The sequence below is a fragment of the Giraffa tippelskirchi genome, chromosome 6 (assembly GCF_054371585.1).
Source record: "Giraffa tippelskirchi isolate mGirTip1 chromosome 6, T2T-mGirTip1v1.2.pri, whole genome shotgun sequence".
Lineage (NCBI taxonomy): Eukaryota > Metazoa > Chordata > Mammalia > Artiodactyla > Giraffidae > Giraffa > Giraffa tippelskirchi.
Window position 1 is genome coordinate 80,797,450 of NC_137280.1, and position 16,013 is coordinate 80,813,462.

Genomic DNA, 16,013 nt, shown 5'->3' on the forward strand with positions numbered 1-16,013 from the left:
ACAACTTCCAAAAGAGGTCATATATTAGGTCAAAAAACAAGTCTTAGCACATGTAAAAGACTGAAAACATACCGAGTAACTTTTCTGACTACAGTGGTTGAAACTAGAAATTAATAACAAAGGAAAACGGAAAAATTCACAACTCATAGAAATTAACACACTGCTGAACAACCAGAGGGTCCAAGGAAAAATCAAAGGGAAATAAAGAAAATGTCTTGAAACAAACAAAAATGGAAACACAGCATACCAAAACTTATGTGGCATAGCAAAAGCAGTTCTGAAATTTTATATATGTTCTGAAATTTTATAATATAAGCAGTTCTGAAATTTACATGTAAAGTTTATACATATTTATAAATATATATATGAAAGTTTATAGCAATAAAAGCATACAATAAAAAAGAAAGATCTCAAATAAACTACCTAACTTTATACCTGAAGGAACTAGGAAAAGATGAATAAACTAAGCCCAGAGTTAGTGGAAGGAAAGAGATAACAAGGATCAAAGCAGAAATAAGTGAAATAGAGAATAGAAAAACAGTGAAAAAGGTAAACAGAACTAAGAGTTGGCTTTAAAAAAAAAATTGACAAACCTCTACATAGACTTACCAAGAAAAAGAGGACTCATAATATGTGAAAGAGGAGACACTGCAACTGGATATTGCAGAAATATAAAAGACCATAAGAGACTACTATGAATAAGTATATACCAACAAATTGACCAACCTAGAAGAAATGAATGAATTACTAGAATTACACAACAACCTACCAATACTGAATCATGAAGAAATAGAAATCTCAATAGACCAATAATGAGTATGGAGATTGAGTCAGTAATCAAAAATCTCCAAACAAAGAAAAGCCCAGGACTACATGACATCACAGGTAAATTCTACCAGACGTTTATTGAAGAATTAATGTCAATCCTTCTCAAACTCTTCCAAAAATTTAAAGAGGAGGGAGCACTCCTAAACTCATTTTTGTGAGGCCAACATTATCCTGATACCAAAACCAGATGAAGACACTATAAGAAAAGAAAACTACAGGCCAATATCCCTGATGAATATAAATGCAAAAATTCTTGACAGAATATTAGCAAACCAAATTCAACAGCACATTAAAAGGATTATACACCATGATCAAGTGAGATTAATCCCTAGGGTGCAAGGTTGATTCAACATATGAAAATCAATAGATGTAATATACCACCTTATAGAATGAAAAATAAAATTTATATTAATACGATCATTTCAATATGTGCAGAATAAGCATTTGACAAAATTCAGCCTTTTTCATGATAAAAACTCTAAACAAATTAAGTGTAGAAGGAACATACCTCAACATAATAAAGACCACATGTGACAAGCCCACAGCTAATATCATGCACAATAGTAAAAGGTTGAAAGCTTTCTGTCTGAGATCATGAATAAGACAAGGGTGCCTATTCTCACAACACGTTGAAAATAATACTGAAAGTTCTAGCCAGAGCAAGAGAAAGAAATAAAAGGCATCCAGATAGGAAAGAAGTAGTAAAATTGTATCTGTTTCCTTATTGCATGATCTTGTATATAGAAAATTCTAAAGAATCCATCAAAAACACTGTTAAGAACTAATTAATAAATTCAGTAAAGTTTTAGGGTACAAAATTAACATACAAAATCGCCAATAGTGAACTGACAAAGAAATAAAATATTTCCATTTCAATAGCATCTGATACTGTAAAATACTTAGGGATAAATTTACCCAAAGAATTGAAAGATCTATGTAAAGATGCTAATTAAAGATATTGAAGAAAACACAAATAAATATAAAGGTATACTGAGTTCATGGATCAGAAAAGTTAATATTTATAAAATGTCCATAGTGTCCAAAACTATTTAGAGATTCAATGCAGTCCTTATCAAAATTCCAAATTCCAATATAAAAAAATCCTAAAATGTTTATGGAACCACAAAAATACCTCAGATACCTTGAGACAGAACAAAGCTGGAGGCATAACACTTCCTGATTTCAAAACATACTACAAAGCTCTAGTAATAAAAACAGTATGGTACTGACATAAAAACAGACACATAGACCAATGGATCAGAATCAAGAACCCTGAAATAACCCTATGCATATACAGTCAATTTATATTTGATAAGGGAGCCAAGAATGTTCAATGTGAAAAGATAGTGTCTTGGTGTTGGGAAAACTGAATGCAAAAAAATGAAATTGGCTTAATCACCATGGAAAACAATATGGAGGTTCCTCAAAAAATTAAAATATAACTACCATGTGACCAACACTCCCACTTCTGGGAATGTACGCAAAGAAAATAAAAACAGGATATTGAAGAGGTATCTGTACTCCCATGTTCATTACAGCTTTATTCACAATGGACATGGAAACAACCCAAATGTCTGTCTGTGGATGACAAATTGATAAAGAAATGTGGTACTTATGTACAATGTATTCTACAGATGCTGTTGAAATGGAAATATTTTTATTCAGCTTTTATAAAGAAGGCAATCCTGCCACTTGCACAGAATGGCTGAAACTGGAGGATATTATGCTAAGTGAAATAAGCTAGACATAGAAAGACAAATACTGTAACACCTCACTTATGTGTAGAATCAAGAACAGCCAAACTCATAACCACAGGTTGTCAGGGGCTGGAGGGAGGAGGAAATGGGAGGTCATTGCCAAAGAGTAAAAAATTTCAGTATGCAAGATAAGTAGGTACTGAAAATCTTTTATACAGCACGGTGCCTATAACTAACAATGCTCTATCAAAAATAGTCTTTAATATACTTAAAATTTGCTAAGATGATTTTACATATAGTGTTCTTATTTCAGAAAAAATGATAACAATAAAAAGTGTAGGGGGATACTATGAGAGGTGATGGATATGTTTATGACCTTCATGGCGGTGATGGTTTTACGAGTATATGAAAGTCAAAATGAAAGTGTTAGTTGCTCAGTCGTGTGCGACTCTTTGCAACCCCATGGACTGTAGCCTGCTGGGCTCCTCTGTCCTTGGAATTCTCCAGTCAAGAATACTGGAGTGGGTTGTCGTTTCCTTTTCCAGGGGATCTTCCCAACCCAGGGATCAAACCTGGGTCTCCTGCATTGCAGGCAGATTCTTTACCATCTGAGCCACCAAGAAAGCCCTCATGAGTGTATACTCATTCCCAGACTTATTGAGTTGTATATATTAACTATGTACCATCTTTTTACGTGTCAGCTCTACCTCAAAAAAGTGGTTTAAAAAATTCCAAACCATGAGTAGTTCATAAGTATATGATCTAAAGAAAATACATCTGCAGCTTGACACAGTGGAGACTCCTACTGTGACAATTGGTTTATGGAATCAAAAGTATGGGAGCTGAATGGGGCAGTGATGGTGGGATGGCCTCAAGGGGAGGGCAGGGCCATGTCGCTGCAGTTGGAGGGTGGCATTTGAGGGGTCTGAGCCAAGCCTTGGAGAATTAGAGTTTATCAGATGGCCAAGGGTGGGTGAAGCAGCAGGTCTTCCCTAGCTGAGGGCTCCGTGGATTCAGGAGCCTGAAGGCTGGGTGGTCTGCACTGTATTGGAAGGACGGGACTATTTTAGGGACTGGTGTGAGGTGTGTGAGCTGGGGGCAGAGAGGACAGCTGCAGGCTGAGCGTCTTGGATGCCAGAGTATAGAGCGGCTTGAACCCTGATGGGGACGGGGGGTCCTTTGAGGGCCTTACAGCGGGAAGGCCACCTGTAAGGTGGAGGCAGCGGTTCAGTTGCTGCAGTCTGGGCTGCCGACTGTCATGAATAAAAGGATGTGCAGTGGGGACTATGGCCTGCAGCTGAAGGGTGTGCTCCATCCATGGGTCCACTGCTGGGCACCAGGCACTCTAGTCAGAGTCTGCATTTTCCAAGGGAAGATGGAATTCCATATGTGAAACATGAAATCATATCATTTTGAGGGTTGGTTTCAGAACGTTGAAAATACTATTTGTGTCCAACTGAACATATCTGTGGCAGATTCAGTCCCTGGCTGAGAGTTTTGGCCTTTGTCTTGGACTTTGAGCTCCGGGGGGTGGGGGTGGGGGTGGGGATGAACCAGGCAAGAATCCCTTCCTCAGACAGGGTTCACCACTCCCAAATGGCTCTGGCCTTCACGGCTGTAAGTGGAGGCTCTTGCGTGATGGGGCCTCTGTAGCCACCTGTTCATGCCCTTCCTGGCCTGGGGTTCAAGCCTCACACTTAGCTGGGGTTCACTGGGCCCTGCGCAGCCAGGTTAGAAGTTCTGCTCTCTGAGGCCCTCCTGACTGCTTCCGCTCCTTGGTCTGCTGCGTTCTGGGAATTTGAACAATCTCATCTTTGCCCTGCAGGCTGGCCTGATCCGTATGGAAGAGGAGGAATTCTTTATTGAGCCCCTGGAGAAAGGTCTGGCGGCAAAGGAGGCTGAGCAGGGCCGTGTACATGTGGTGTATCATCGACCGACCACCTCCAGAGCCCCTCCTCTAGGGGGGCCACAGGCCCTGGACACAGGTAAGGCTGCTGCAGACGGGAGGTTGCACAATAGACCTTGAATGTTCCCCTGGGGGGATCCAGGCATCATTTCTGTAGGTCTGGTCCCGGGCCTGGACTGAGACCATCCTTGCTGACCGCATAGCACAGTGTAGGTGCTAGAATGCTGAGTTGGGGACCTCTGATTTGGGTATATGTGGGCCATAAACCTGTAGGCCTGAGGCCTCCATGAGAGTGTGTGTGTGCCAAGTCGCTTTAGTCGTGTTCGACTCTTTGTGATCCCATGGACTGTAGCCCGCCAGTCTCCTCTGTCCATGGGATTCTCTAGGCAAGAATACTGGAGTGGGTTGCCACACCCTCCTCCAGGGGATCTTCCCGACTTAGGGATTGAACCCATACCTCTTACGTCTTTTGCACTGGCAGGTGGGATCTTTACCACTAGGTTCACCTGGGAAGTCCTAAGCAGGCAGTAAAAGCTGCCTGAGGGTCTTACCTAGTGTCAGGGAGCAGGCAAGACCCAGACCAAGCCTGAGTCCCGTACCCAAGTCTGGGAGCCTGTGCCTCAGCTCACAGACAAAGGCCCTGAGTGTTTCTTTGGCCCCAATTGGATCCTGCTCCCTCTGGGAGGCAGAAGGGGAGGGGCGTGCTCCACAGAGAGCCCAAAGGTACAGCCTCAGTAACCTGTGCACACACTTGTGTGGTTTTATCTGTTTCAACTTAGAGCCAACCACGCTCTTGGGCCCAGGAGTGAGGAAGGAGCTGCTAGACAGGTAGTACGGCCCCTCAGAGCCCTCCGGGAGGCCAGACCTACGACCTTTGGCCCAGATCTCCCCAGTGTTCTCAGAATCTCAGGTCCCTGGCTCCAGCGAGGCCAGGCTGGGTTCTGGCCGTGGTCCTGGTGGGCCTCGCTGTGCCCAGTCTCTGTGCCTGGCTCTGGTGGGGTGGGCTCAGCTCTGAGTTTCCAGTTGTAGATCCCTGGCTGCACTCAGTCATGGCCACGGCAGGTGGCAGCAGACAGGGCACCGAGGCCGGGTCTTGAGTTAAACTCATCTGCATGTTGACAGGAAACCCCAGAGGCCACACTGGGCCGGGCCAGCCCAGCCGTGCTGTGATTAGCCAAGACACTCCCATTGCCCCCAGGCAGCCCCGGCTCATTTAATTTAGGTCTCTCTGAGTTCCCAGCTGACAGATAAATTGGGTGCAGCCTGGCAGGGCACCATTCTAATTTCAAGGAATGGTATCAGATACTTTTGCAAAGGAATTGTTCCATCAGGAAGCCCAGTGTTCTGTAAAGTCGATCAATACTTCTGGCTGCCCCCTCTTCCCAGATGATGAATTGCAGGCCGTCTGCCAACAGTGGAGAGGGTCCCCAGGCGCTGCCTTCCTGGCCTTCCCAGCTTCAGCCCCTCCTATCTCTCCTACCCTTGGGCTTCTCTGCATGGGGAGGAATGGAGAGTAACCCCACTGGGTGAGGGCAGGAGTGGAAATGGGGCAGGCCTTGTGCCTCAGATCAGGGATCAGGGCCCTGGTGTTGCTCCTTGCTGGCTGGCTGCCCTTGGGCAGGTTTGGGTCTCTGGCCTCTGCTTTCTCATCTGTCCAGAGTGATTAGAAATGCCTGTGCTTCAGAGAGCTGAGGGCTGGCCACTTTGGTTTTGGTGCTTCTGGGCTGGCCTTTACTGGAAGATTCAGGGGGTTTCCTGGTGGGGGGGGTGGGGGGACTTAGGCCAGGTGAGGTGGAGCCTGCACAGTGAGGCTGCCAGGTGCCCGGGTCAGGCTGCCAATCCCTAAATCCATGTGCTACCTTGTCTCGTGAACATGGCCATCCTCGTTCATGGTCTGGCCTTCTTTCCCAGGCTTCTGCTGGCCTCTGACATCTCTCGAATCCTTTCCCTAACCTCATCTGCCTATCTCTGGTGAGAGCTTAAACTCAGAACACAGGAAAGGGATTCCAAACTCAGAACAAGCCAAGAAACCATTGACCTTAGAAGATTCTAGGGAAGGCCAGTTGCTCAGGTCTGGCACTGAGGCTGCGCTGAAATGGGGTGGGGGTGGAGGGCTCTCCGGACTGAGCTCTGGACCTCAGCCCGGGGCTGTGGGTGTGTAGGCTGAAGGTAGTAGGTCTCAGCCAGAGGCCCAGAGTCTGGCACCAAGCCTCCTTTCCTTGGTGTCCCTGCCTGGTGTCCACGTGACCCTGTGTGGACGACGTCCACAGAGAGCACATTTCTCCCTGCATGTGCCTGATCGTTCTCCTGCGCCCAGGTTTGAGGCCCACTCACTAGCTGGAGGTGGTCCAGACACATTTTTGCTGTGGCTGGTCTGAGGGCCTGCGGTGACCCCAGACGGTCCCACTCTGCGTCTGCCCCAGCCTTGTCAGGGCCCGCAGTGGCAGCTGGTAGACACGTAAAAGCAATGCCCTTGTCTGAGCATGTTTGCTCCGTGCTCTTTCCTGCAACACGACATGACCTACTGGGCACAGAACACCAGGGCCTCTGTGCAAGGGCTTTCAGTGTGTGTGTGTGTATGTATAAGCTAGGGAATCTTTTCTTCTCATGAATTCTGATGTGTGCCTCCGATCAAAGAAGGCAGGAGGTACTAACTGGAAGCTTCTTCCTGCCCCCCACGAGGCAACTTCTGTAAGCATGTTTGAAATACCCTGGCCATTTATCAAGGACAATGGATATAATGGGTCCTCTGAGAAAGGGGAAGGGGGGACACCTGTCCTGAGCCTCCTGGTCTGGGAGATTAGCATCTCCCAGTGTAAGAGTTGGAGTGGGGGTGCCTGTGGAGGGTGGTGTGGTTATGGGTGAGGGTTCCTGTGGGGGATTGGTGTGGCTGGGGTGAGGGGTTTGTTGGGGGGTGTTATACACAGCTCTTCCAGAGCATTGAGACACACTGTCACTGCCTTGGCTTCCCTGAGCAGCCAGTAGACTTCCTGGGGTGGTCTCAGGGGCTCTCAGAGCCTCGGAGCATCCTTGTCACCAAGTCCCCATCATCTGAGGTTAGCTACTGGGTTGCTGACTGCCCAGGGAAATGGATGGAAAGTGAAGGTTTTAGAGTGTCTTCCAGGACTCAGGCCAGGGTTGGAGGTTGCCCTGGGCAGCTTAGTCCACACCTTCAGACCCTGGAGGAGGGCACTAGGGTAGGCAAGGGACTGAAGGAGACCAGGGTGACTTTTCCCCTCACTGGCCTCATAGGTATTGCAGAAGTGTCTCTGCTTGGCTCTGCTGGGCCTGGGAGCCTGTCTGGGCCAGAAAGGCAGAGCTCCAAGGCCAGGGTGCCATTGTGGCCTTTTGGGGAGAGGAGGTTCGGGTGTCTCTAGGACTCCTCTGGGCTAGACCTTTCTCCAGCACCCCAAGTGCCTTTCTCAGTCTTCCTCAGAGCCAGACTTGTGCCCAGGGCAGTATGTTGGGAGGTGTGCTGTGTAATGTTGGCTTCTCTGGTGTTTGCACATGTATGCATGCATGTGTATTTGCATTTACACACAAGCATGGACAGAGCCTCACTCCCAAGTTCTAGGGCCCTGCCTGAGCACTGCCCTAGCTGCCATCTGTTAACCCTGTCTCAGGTTGTTGAGGAGTAGCCAGGGCCAGTGGGTATAGGGGATGAGGAGCCCCAGCCCAGCCTGGAAGCCCTGCTCAGAGCTCATATGCGTGATCCTGGCATGTCATGCCCCAAATCTCAGGCTGCTTGTTACCATCACCTGGGTGGCTTAAAACAGCAGTTAATTCTCTCATTCTTTTCCCTTTTCTGGGAGGACAGAATTCTGGAGTCAGTGTCACTGAGCTGAAGTCAAGGTGTTGGTAGGACTGTGTTCCTTCCCGAGGCTCTAGAGGCAGTCTGTTCCTTGCCTCTCCCAGGTTCTGGGGGCTGCCAGCATTCCTTGGCTTGTGGCTGCATCACTCCAGCCTCTGCTCTCATGGTCACAGTGCTTCCTCTGCTTCTGAGTGATGTCAGTCTCCCTCTTTTAAGGGTGCATGTGATTGCATTTGGGATTCACCTTGATAATCCAGGATGATCTCCACCTCTTGAGATCCATAATTTTATCATATCTATGAAGCCCTTTTTTGGTCATATAATACTCACAGGTCCTGGTGATTAGGACCTGGTATCTTTGGGGATCACCAGTCTATTTGTTGTTGTTGTTGTTCAGTTGCTAAGTTGAGTCTGACTCTTGCAACTCAGGCTTCCCTATCCTTCACTATCTCCTGGAGTTTGCTCAAATTCATGTCCATTGAGTCAGTGATGCCATGCAGCCATCTCATCCTCTATTGCACCCATCTCCTCCTGCCCTCAATCTTTCCCAGCATTAGGGTCTTTTCCAGTGAGTCGGCTCTTCACATCAAGTGGTCAGAGTATTGGAGCTTCAGCTTCAGCATCAGTCCTATAGGAAGTAAGAGAGCCTCCCTTACAAGGCTGACTGTGCCATGAATGGGGCTGCACATCTGTGGAGGAGTAACACTGCAGGCATGCTTCACTCCTTCTCAGGGGACGATGTTCAGGCACAGCCCAGGCAGTCCCCATGCCCCTCTTCTGCATCTGCTGGAACCTAGTGCAGTCTCAGCCAGACTGTGGGGCCTGGTGTGCTATAGCTGGTCTGACCCTAAGATGAAGTATACTGAGATACTGGCCTTACTGGTCGCACCAAGGAGGGCTGAACTTGGGACCCTGGGAAAGTCCCCACTGAGTGGGAAAGGTCCTTGGGTCACACACTGAGCAAGTGGTCTCACTCTGCTGGGCACATTTGCAACAAGTCCTGCTGTCTCAAGACAAGGGCTGCAAACTCAGAGACCTGCAGGGCCTGACAGGCAATGCCAGTGAGGGGAGTGGCAGAGGATAAGAAAACAAATTACCCCACCCTTGGCCCGGTGTTAATTTTCCTTCTTTTGATACAAACATGAAAGTCTCTGCTGAAATGGATACAACAATGACACGTGGCATTTGGCCCTGGTCTCACCGTGGGCACAGGACAGACGGTAGACTTCGTCCATAGGGGCAGTCTGTCCTCAGCTCCCCTGACCAAGACCTGGTGGGAGTGTGCGCCTCGGGCAGCCAATCCTTTTGCTGTTAAGGGAATCCAGACATCAGAACTTTGATGTGAACTCTCCTGATTTTAAATTGTTGCTTCAGATTTCTGAAAAGCACCATATGGGCCAAATAAAACAATGACCCCTATTGACCGCCTGTGTTTTCAGAGACGTGGAGGTGGAAGTGTTCTGTGTCCTCCTCCACAGGCTTCCTGCAGTCCCTGGGCATGGCCTCAGGACAAGGAGGGGCTCTGAGCTCCTGCTGAGCTGCTAGTGGGCTGAAGAGTCTTCCACTCTGCCTTACACCTGGCCCTGGGCTGAAGGCAGAGAAGGCAGACAGCACAGTGCCTGTGACCTTGGCTGCCTCACTCTCGGAAACAGCTCGTGCCAAGCCTCTGCCTGCTGCTGTCAGGCTGCACCATCCTCCCTGGAGGGGCAGAGGAGGCATGGTGCCCTCAGGAGTGCTGTGCCCTGCTGCTGCCAAGGAAAGCCTGTGAGGAGAGCGAGGACAAGATGCCAGCACTGCATGGCTTCTCCACGTGGCCGAGTGTGGCCCGCCTGCACAGTCTCCACCTGGCGGCCAGCAGCCTTTCCTCCCCTCCTGACCTGCTGCATGTCTCCGCCCTATTTCCCTGAGCCATAGAGTTTTCCAGACGACTAAGGAACCAAGAGCAAAGCTCACAATGGGCACTCAGGGCCGGGGACCAGAGGGCTGGAGCTGATGCTGAGAGCTCACAGGGACTGCGTGATGTCCTGCAGGCAACCCCAGCAGGGAAGGGGACTGACAGTCCTGTGTTGTAACCAGCCTGCTCTGGTCCAGGCTGGAGGCAGGGAGCCTAGAGCAGTGATGCAGGGAGAGAGCATAGCCCTGTCAGAACAGGACACTAGTGGGAAGTGGGCAAGGCTCCACTTGGTGGCAGGTAGATGGCCAGGCCTACCTTGGTGATGCAGTGGGTGTGAGTCATAAGGGAGAAGGCTCAGTCAAGAATGAGGCCTGGTGGAGGGGGTGAGGGGTGAGTAATGGGGTAATGGGGTGGGAGATGTGGAGGGGGCACTAACTTGCTGGAAGCCCTTTGGGGGAAGCTTTCTGCTCTGTGGTTTATGTCCTATTGCCACTGTAAGAAGTTACCACAAAGTCAGTGGCTTATTCTCTTCTGGAAGTCAGGAGTCCAAAATGAATCTTAAGGAGCTAATGTTAAGGTGTCAGCAGGGCTGGTTCCCTCTGGGGCCTTGAGAGAGGAATCCATTCCTTGCCTCTCCCAGCTTCTGGGGGCTGCCAGCATTCCTTGGCTTGTGGTTGCATCACTCCAGCCTCTGCTCTGTGGTCACAGTGCCTTCTCTTTTGTCTGTAGTAAGTTTCTCCCTCTTATAAAGACACTTGTGATTACATTGGGCTCACTGGGATACTCCAGGAGAATTTTCTCATTTTAAGATCTTTAGCTAAATCATATCTGCTAAGTCTCCTTAGCCATATGAGGCTATCCTCACAGGTTCTGGGGGTTAGGATGGGACATCCTGGGGGCCATGATTCAGCCTACATGATATCAGAGTGTTGAAGGCTGAGGTCCTAGCAGAAATGGAAGAGAGGTCAAGAGAGCCCTGGGCAGGCTTTGCATGCTGAGCCCCAGACCTGGCCAGTGTCCAGGTGCTGGGACCCCTCTCTATGCCATTTGCGGGAGCCTGGGGCCTGGTGCGGTGCTCTTAGGCTGGTGACTCAAGGGCTCTGCTACTGGGCTTGGCCCATGCTCTGCCCAGCTGGCTGTTGCCAGCTCGCTGCATTGCAGCTGAAAGTCTGGGCACCTTAGTGCTTTATGCCCAGGGCCCTCTCGGTTCTTCCTCTTCATTCTACCCTGGGCTGTGCCTATGGCTTGGGGGCCAGAGGAAACCCAAAGAGAAGTCCTGATTGTGAAACCCGAAGCGATTGGCCCGACTCCGGGAGGCATGTTTCAGAGCTGAGTGTATCCTTGGCAGAGGCCGCGGTGCTCCCGCTGCCCTGCGGTCAGCCCCCTGGATGGCTGCCGGAGATGCCAGTGTGCTGACGTGGCCTCACACTGGGGAGGTGGGTGGGGGCCTGTGCTGGGTCAGCTGAGGCCTGCTGATATCTGGGGTCAGACTGAGGAGACTGCTGCAGAGCTGGCGGCTGAGCTGGGGTCTTTCTGACTGGGCTCTGTGGCCTGGGGGCTCTGCCCTATGGGCTGTGAGGGCAGAAGTGAGGCCTGCAGCCGGACTGGGGCTTGGCCCACCTCCTCCTGCAGTGGAGACTTGCCCAGCGTGCCCCCTCCTCCCAGACTCCACAGATGCAGTCTGTGACGGCACTTGGCCTGGTGGGTGCAGACAGCCCACGCGCTCAGCTCCTCTTCTCAGACAAAAATGTAGTGATCCTGTGTCTCAGGTCTACCCTCTCCGGTTCTTCTCTCCTCCCACATTCACGTGCAATCTGGTTCAGGGGTAGTTCTGGCCTGGTGAGCGTGGCCCAGGAAGGACCTGGATCTTTGCTGGAGCACCGTGAACAGATGACTAATGTGACCCAGGGATAGTGCTCTTGGCCTTGGCCTGCCTGAGGTGTAGGGGACAGTTCTTAGAGGAGCCACCTCAGCACATCAGTAGCTGCTCCCAGCACGGAGGCCAGGGGCAGTTTGGTTAGGGGTTGAGTGTGCCCAACCCCATCACGTCTCAGTTTTCTCATCTCTAAAATGGGTATAATGCTGCAGGGCCTGCTAATCCTCACCTCACCCTTGGTATGGTGCCCACTCTGTGCTTGCTGTCACATATGCTTAAGATCATGGGCTGTCTCGGGCCTTGAGGTCCTCTCTGCTCTTGCCACCCCATCTTTGAGGAACTCTTTTCCACAGACCCAATTCATTGATACTCTTTTCTTTTTTTCCCCTTGGATTGTGTAGTGAATGTCCCCTAAAGAGCTTTCTGTTGGCACATGGTAACTATGCCTGGCTTCCAGATAACACACCATCTCAGAAGCAAAGTCGTGCTCTGCTCTGGGTGCATCTGGAGTTAAATTAGCGAAAGTGGTGTGTCTGGCTGTCACAGCAGCCATGGCTCTGCAGACCTGCTCTTTGCTGGCCTCTAGTGAAGCAGACCGGGATGTTCCTGGGAGAGATATGATGTCTCCAGTGGCCACTTTACATGTCTGTGACGCTTTGTGCTTCAGATGTGTTAGCTGGCGTGCCAGGGATGGGAGCAGCTGGGCCCCAAACATCCTGACACGGTCCCTCCACACCCCATGGGACAGCTGTGCAAGAGATCTGGGCTTTCTGCCTAATAGGGGGCAGAGGGACAGGTGTCCCACGAGGGATCCCCGGACAGAGGCCTCTTGGTGAAGCAGAGGGATCTGAGGACAGGGGAGAGGTGCTGGTCCCAGCATCAGGGGATCGGGCTGCAAAGACAGCTCTAGGGCCGTCCAGCAGGGAGAGAAGCCCTTCCCCGGAAGCAGTAAGGCCAAGCATAGCCCAGAAGCTCTTTGGGCCCGAGGTCCACATTCTGCAAGTTTGTACCAGCTGGAGGGCTCTAACCAAGGCCTGTTTCCTCTCAGAATTCTCTGCAGGTTGACAAACACTTCAGCCAGCTCCAAGCCTGAAGTGTTTTCTATAAAAAATTTCCAACTTTCCTTGACCCATTTCTCTTTCAAATTAATACCAAGCAGTGCTGTGTACTTGGCCCTGAAGGAACTCTGAGCTGGGAAAAGGTCATGCAATTAGATGGAAGTGTTCGTGTCTGGCTGTCTCTCCCTCCGCCTGCAGGCTTTATGCGTCTCTCCCTCAGTCTGGCCCTCTCTGTTGTGCACACAAACTCCCACGCATACATGTTTGGAACTTGGGCTGGATTCTTGAGTTGGGGTGTTTCTGCCAGAGCTCTTGACCTGGCTCCACTGGCCTGGGCTCAGTCCTGGGGTGTGGGCTTCACCTTGACCTGGAACAAGGAAGGCCTCAGAGAGTTACGAGTGGAGCTCATGGGAGAACCTGGTGGCAGAGTCCAACTGGTATTCCTTTTGAGGGATGTGCAGGCAGGACAAAGTTACACACTTGGGATGAAGTCAAGGCTCAGGTGAGAGCTTGCAAGATGGCACAGGATTTGGGGGAGTCCGGGGCCAGGTCCTGATGGAAGAGGTGGCCTGGGAGCTGGGCCTGCATAGGCCTGATCTGGGCTGGAAGGGGCCAGGCTTCTAGTGATGTTCCCAGTCACTGGGGGAAAACCACAAACAACAGTGGGACTGCTGGATGGAACACTGAGGCTAAGAACAGGCACCCTGCCCACTGCTGCAGAGAGGGGTAAAGCTGTGAACAAAGCAAAACCCAGGAAAGGGTGAACTGAGTTGGGGGAGGGTCTCTGGGTCAGAGACCAGACGCACTTGGCTGGTGGGAGGGCCCAGCCCAGGACACTGCTCCACTCCCTTTAATGGGAGTCAGCCCCGTGTGGCTGAGGGGCAGAAAAAGGGCCACGTGCCTGGAGTGAGGGAGTAATGGAGAGAGAGGAAGGGCAGGGCCCAGGGAGGTGGGGAGGGCTGATGGGGTTGAGTCGTGGAGGAGGTAAGGTCTTATTCTCCTAGCAGTGGGAAGCCTTTGAGGACTGTCAGTGGGAAGAGTGGCTGCAGGGAAGGCTGTACCCGAGGGGGCTGGGGGATCCTGATGGCCAGCGCGAAATGGCCTGGTGGATGAGCACAGGATGCTTTTGGAGGCAGGGCTCACAGGACATGGGTGTGAGGGAGAGATCGAAGGCAGCTCCTGACTTTTGAGAGGCCTGAGCTACTGGGAGGATGGTGGATGGGTGTGATGCAGCCTGGGGTGGGGAGGCTGGGGGAGAGGCAGGTCAAGTGCAGAAGGCAGAATTGGGGCCCAATCCTCTGACCTCAGAGTTGTGCCCCTCCCACTGTTCCTCCCTCCCCTGGCTCAGAGGAAGGGATTTCCCAGAAGAGATAGTGCTGGCCATAGGCCAAGCCCACTTGGCTTCCAGACTCTGGCAGTGGGGACAGGGACCCCAGACTTGACCCCACAGATGGACAGGTTCTGGAGTGTGCTCGCGGGTCCTCTTGCCCTGGGAGTCAGAGGCCCTGCTCTGTGGGATGGGGCAGCTGAGCATAGTGTAAAGTCCAGGGACCCTTGGACGTGTGTGTGTCCTGGCCTTTGTGGTGAATCAGGTCCTCCTTCCCAGCCTGCTGCCTCGGAGGGGGCCCCATGCTGAGGTGGATGGAAGCTGATGACAGTGTGCGTGATGGGCTGTGCGCGCCTGCTTCTCAGGCCCTCCAGGCGGAGGTCTGCTGTCCACCCAGCCAGGCTGGAGGCAGTGCTGGCCAGCTGCTCACACAGCCAGGATGGTGGTATTGACCCTGCCCTTTGTGCAACCTCCCTTGGAATTTGAATTTGAGGCCCTCCTGGCCTCAGTTCTTCTGTGAATAGGTATATATTGCTAACCCTGAAAGGCATGATGACCTGGATCCCCTCGAGCCCTGGCTCTAAGCAGGGAGAACTTGCTACATGACCAAAATAATTATGGGATCCAAGGGCAACAATCCAAGATACACAGTCCTGGGGCACAGCCAGGCTGGTTTCCCACCTTGGCTCCCAGAGTCACCATGTCCTCCCCAGCACAAGGGCTTTGCTGACTGATCCTTTGCTGATCCCTGGTGGCTCAGCTGGTAAAGAATCCACCTGCAATGCTGAAGACCTGGGTTTGATTGCTGAGTGGGGAATATCCGCTGGAGAAGGGATATGCTACCCACTCCAATATTCTTGGGCTTCCCTGGTGGCTCAGCTGGTAAAGAATCCACCTGCAATGTGGACGACCTGGGTTTGATCACTGGGTGGGGAATATCCTCTGGAGAAGGGATAGGCTACCCACTCCAGTATTCTTGGGCTTCCCTTGTGGCTTAGCTGGTAAAGAGTTTGCCTGCAATGCGGGAGACCTGGGTTCAATGCCTGGGTCAGGAAGATCCCCTGGAGAAGAGAATGGAACCCACTCCAGTATTCTTCTTGGAGAATTCCATGGACAGAGGAGGCTGGTGGGCTGTAGTCTATGGGGTCACAAAGAGTCAGATATGACTGAGTGACTAACACTTTCACTTTGCTTCACAGTGAAGCAGTGCTGCTTTTTGCTTTAATTTGTGCTGCTTTGATGGTCAGTGAGGATGAATGATCTCCCCGAGTTTGATTACACTTTGTATGTCTTCCCTACCTGTTTAAGTCCTTTGCCCGTTCATCTCCTGGGGTCTTTTATATTGGGGTAAGCCCTTTATCTACTTTAGATATTGACTTTCTGTCATGGTTGATACAGGCCTTTTCCCCAGGCTGTAGTTCCCTTTTCCTTTTCGTTATTTAGTTTTTGTTGCACAAAAGCCAGTTTTTCTGTAGCCCAGCCTGTAAGTGATTCTCTTCCTCTCCTTGGAGGTGGTTGGTGGCCTGGGGACGTGTGCCTTCATTGAAGGCCTATGTGAGGATAGGCACCCTGCATCTGTGTGTCATTTAATCTGCACGGCGGCCCCGGGGGCAGGC

General features: G+C 50.8%; 1 protein-coding gene across 2 annotated transcripts in view; it reads left to right on the top strand.

Moving 5' to 3' along the window:
* The window catches only part of ADAMTS2 (ADAM metallopeptidase with thrombospondin type 1 motif 2), a 258,412-nt gene that overhangs the window by 82,499 nt on the left and 159,900 nt on the right, over window positions 1-16,013 (top strand). For both annotated transcript variants that reach the window (XR_014055962.1, XM_081497756.1), the window contains exon 3: window positions 4,351-4,510. Coding sequence is in view for 1 of the 2 variants with exons in the window: in XM_081497756.1 (XP_081353882.1) it covers window positions 4,351-4,510 (160 nt within the window). In the remaining variant the exon portion in view is untranslated. The remainder of the gene's footprint in view (window positions 1-4,350; window positions 4,511-16,013) is intronic.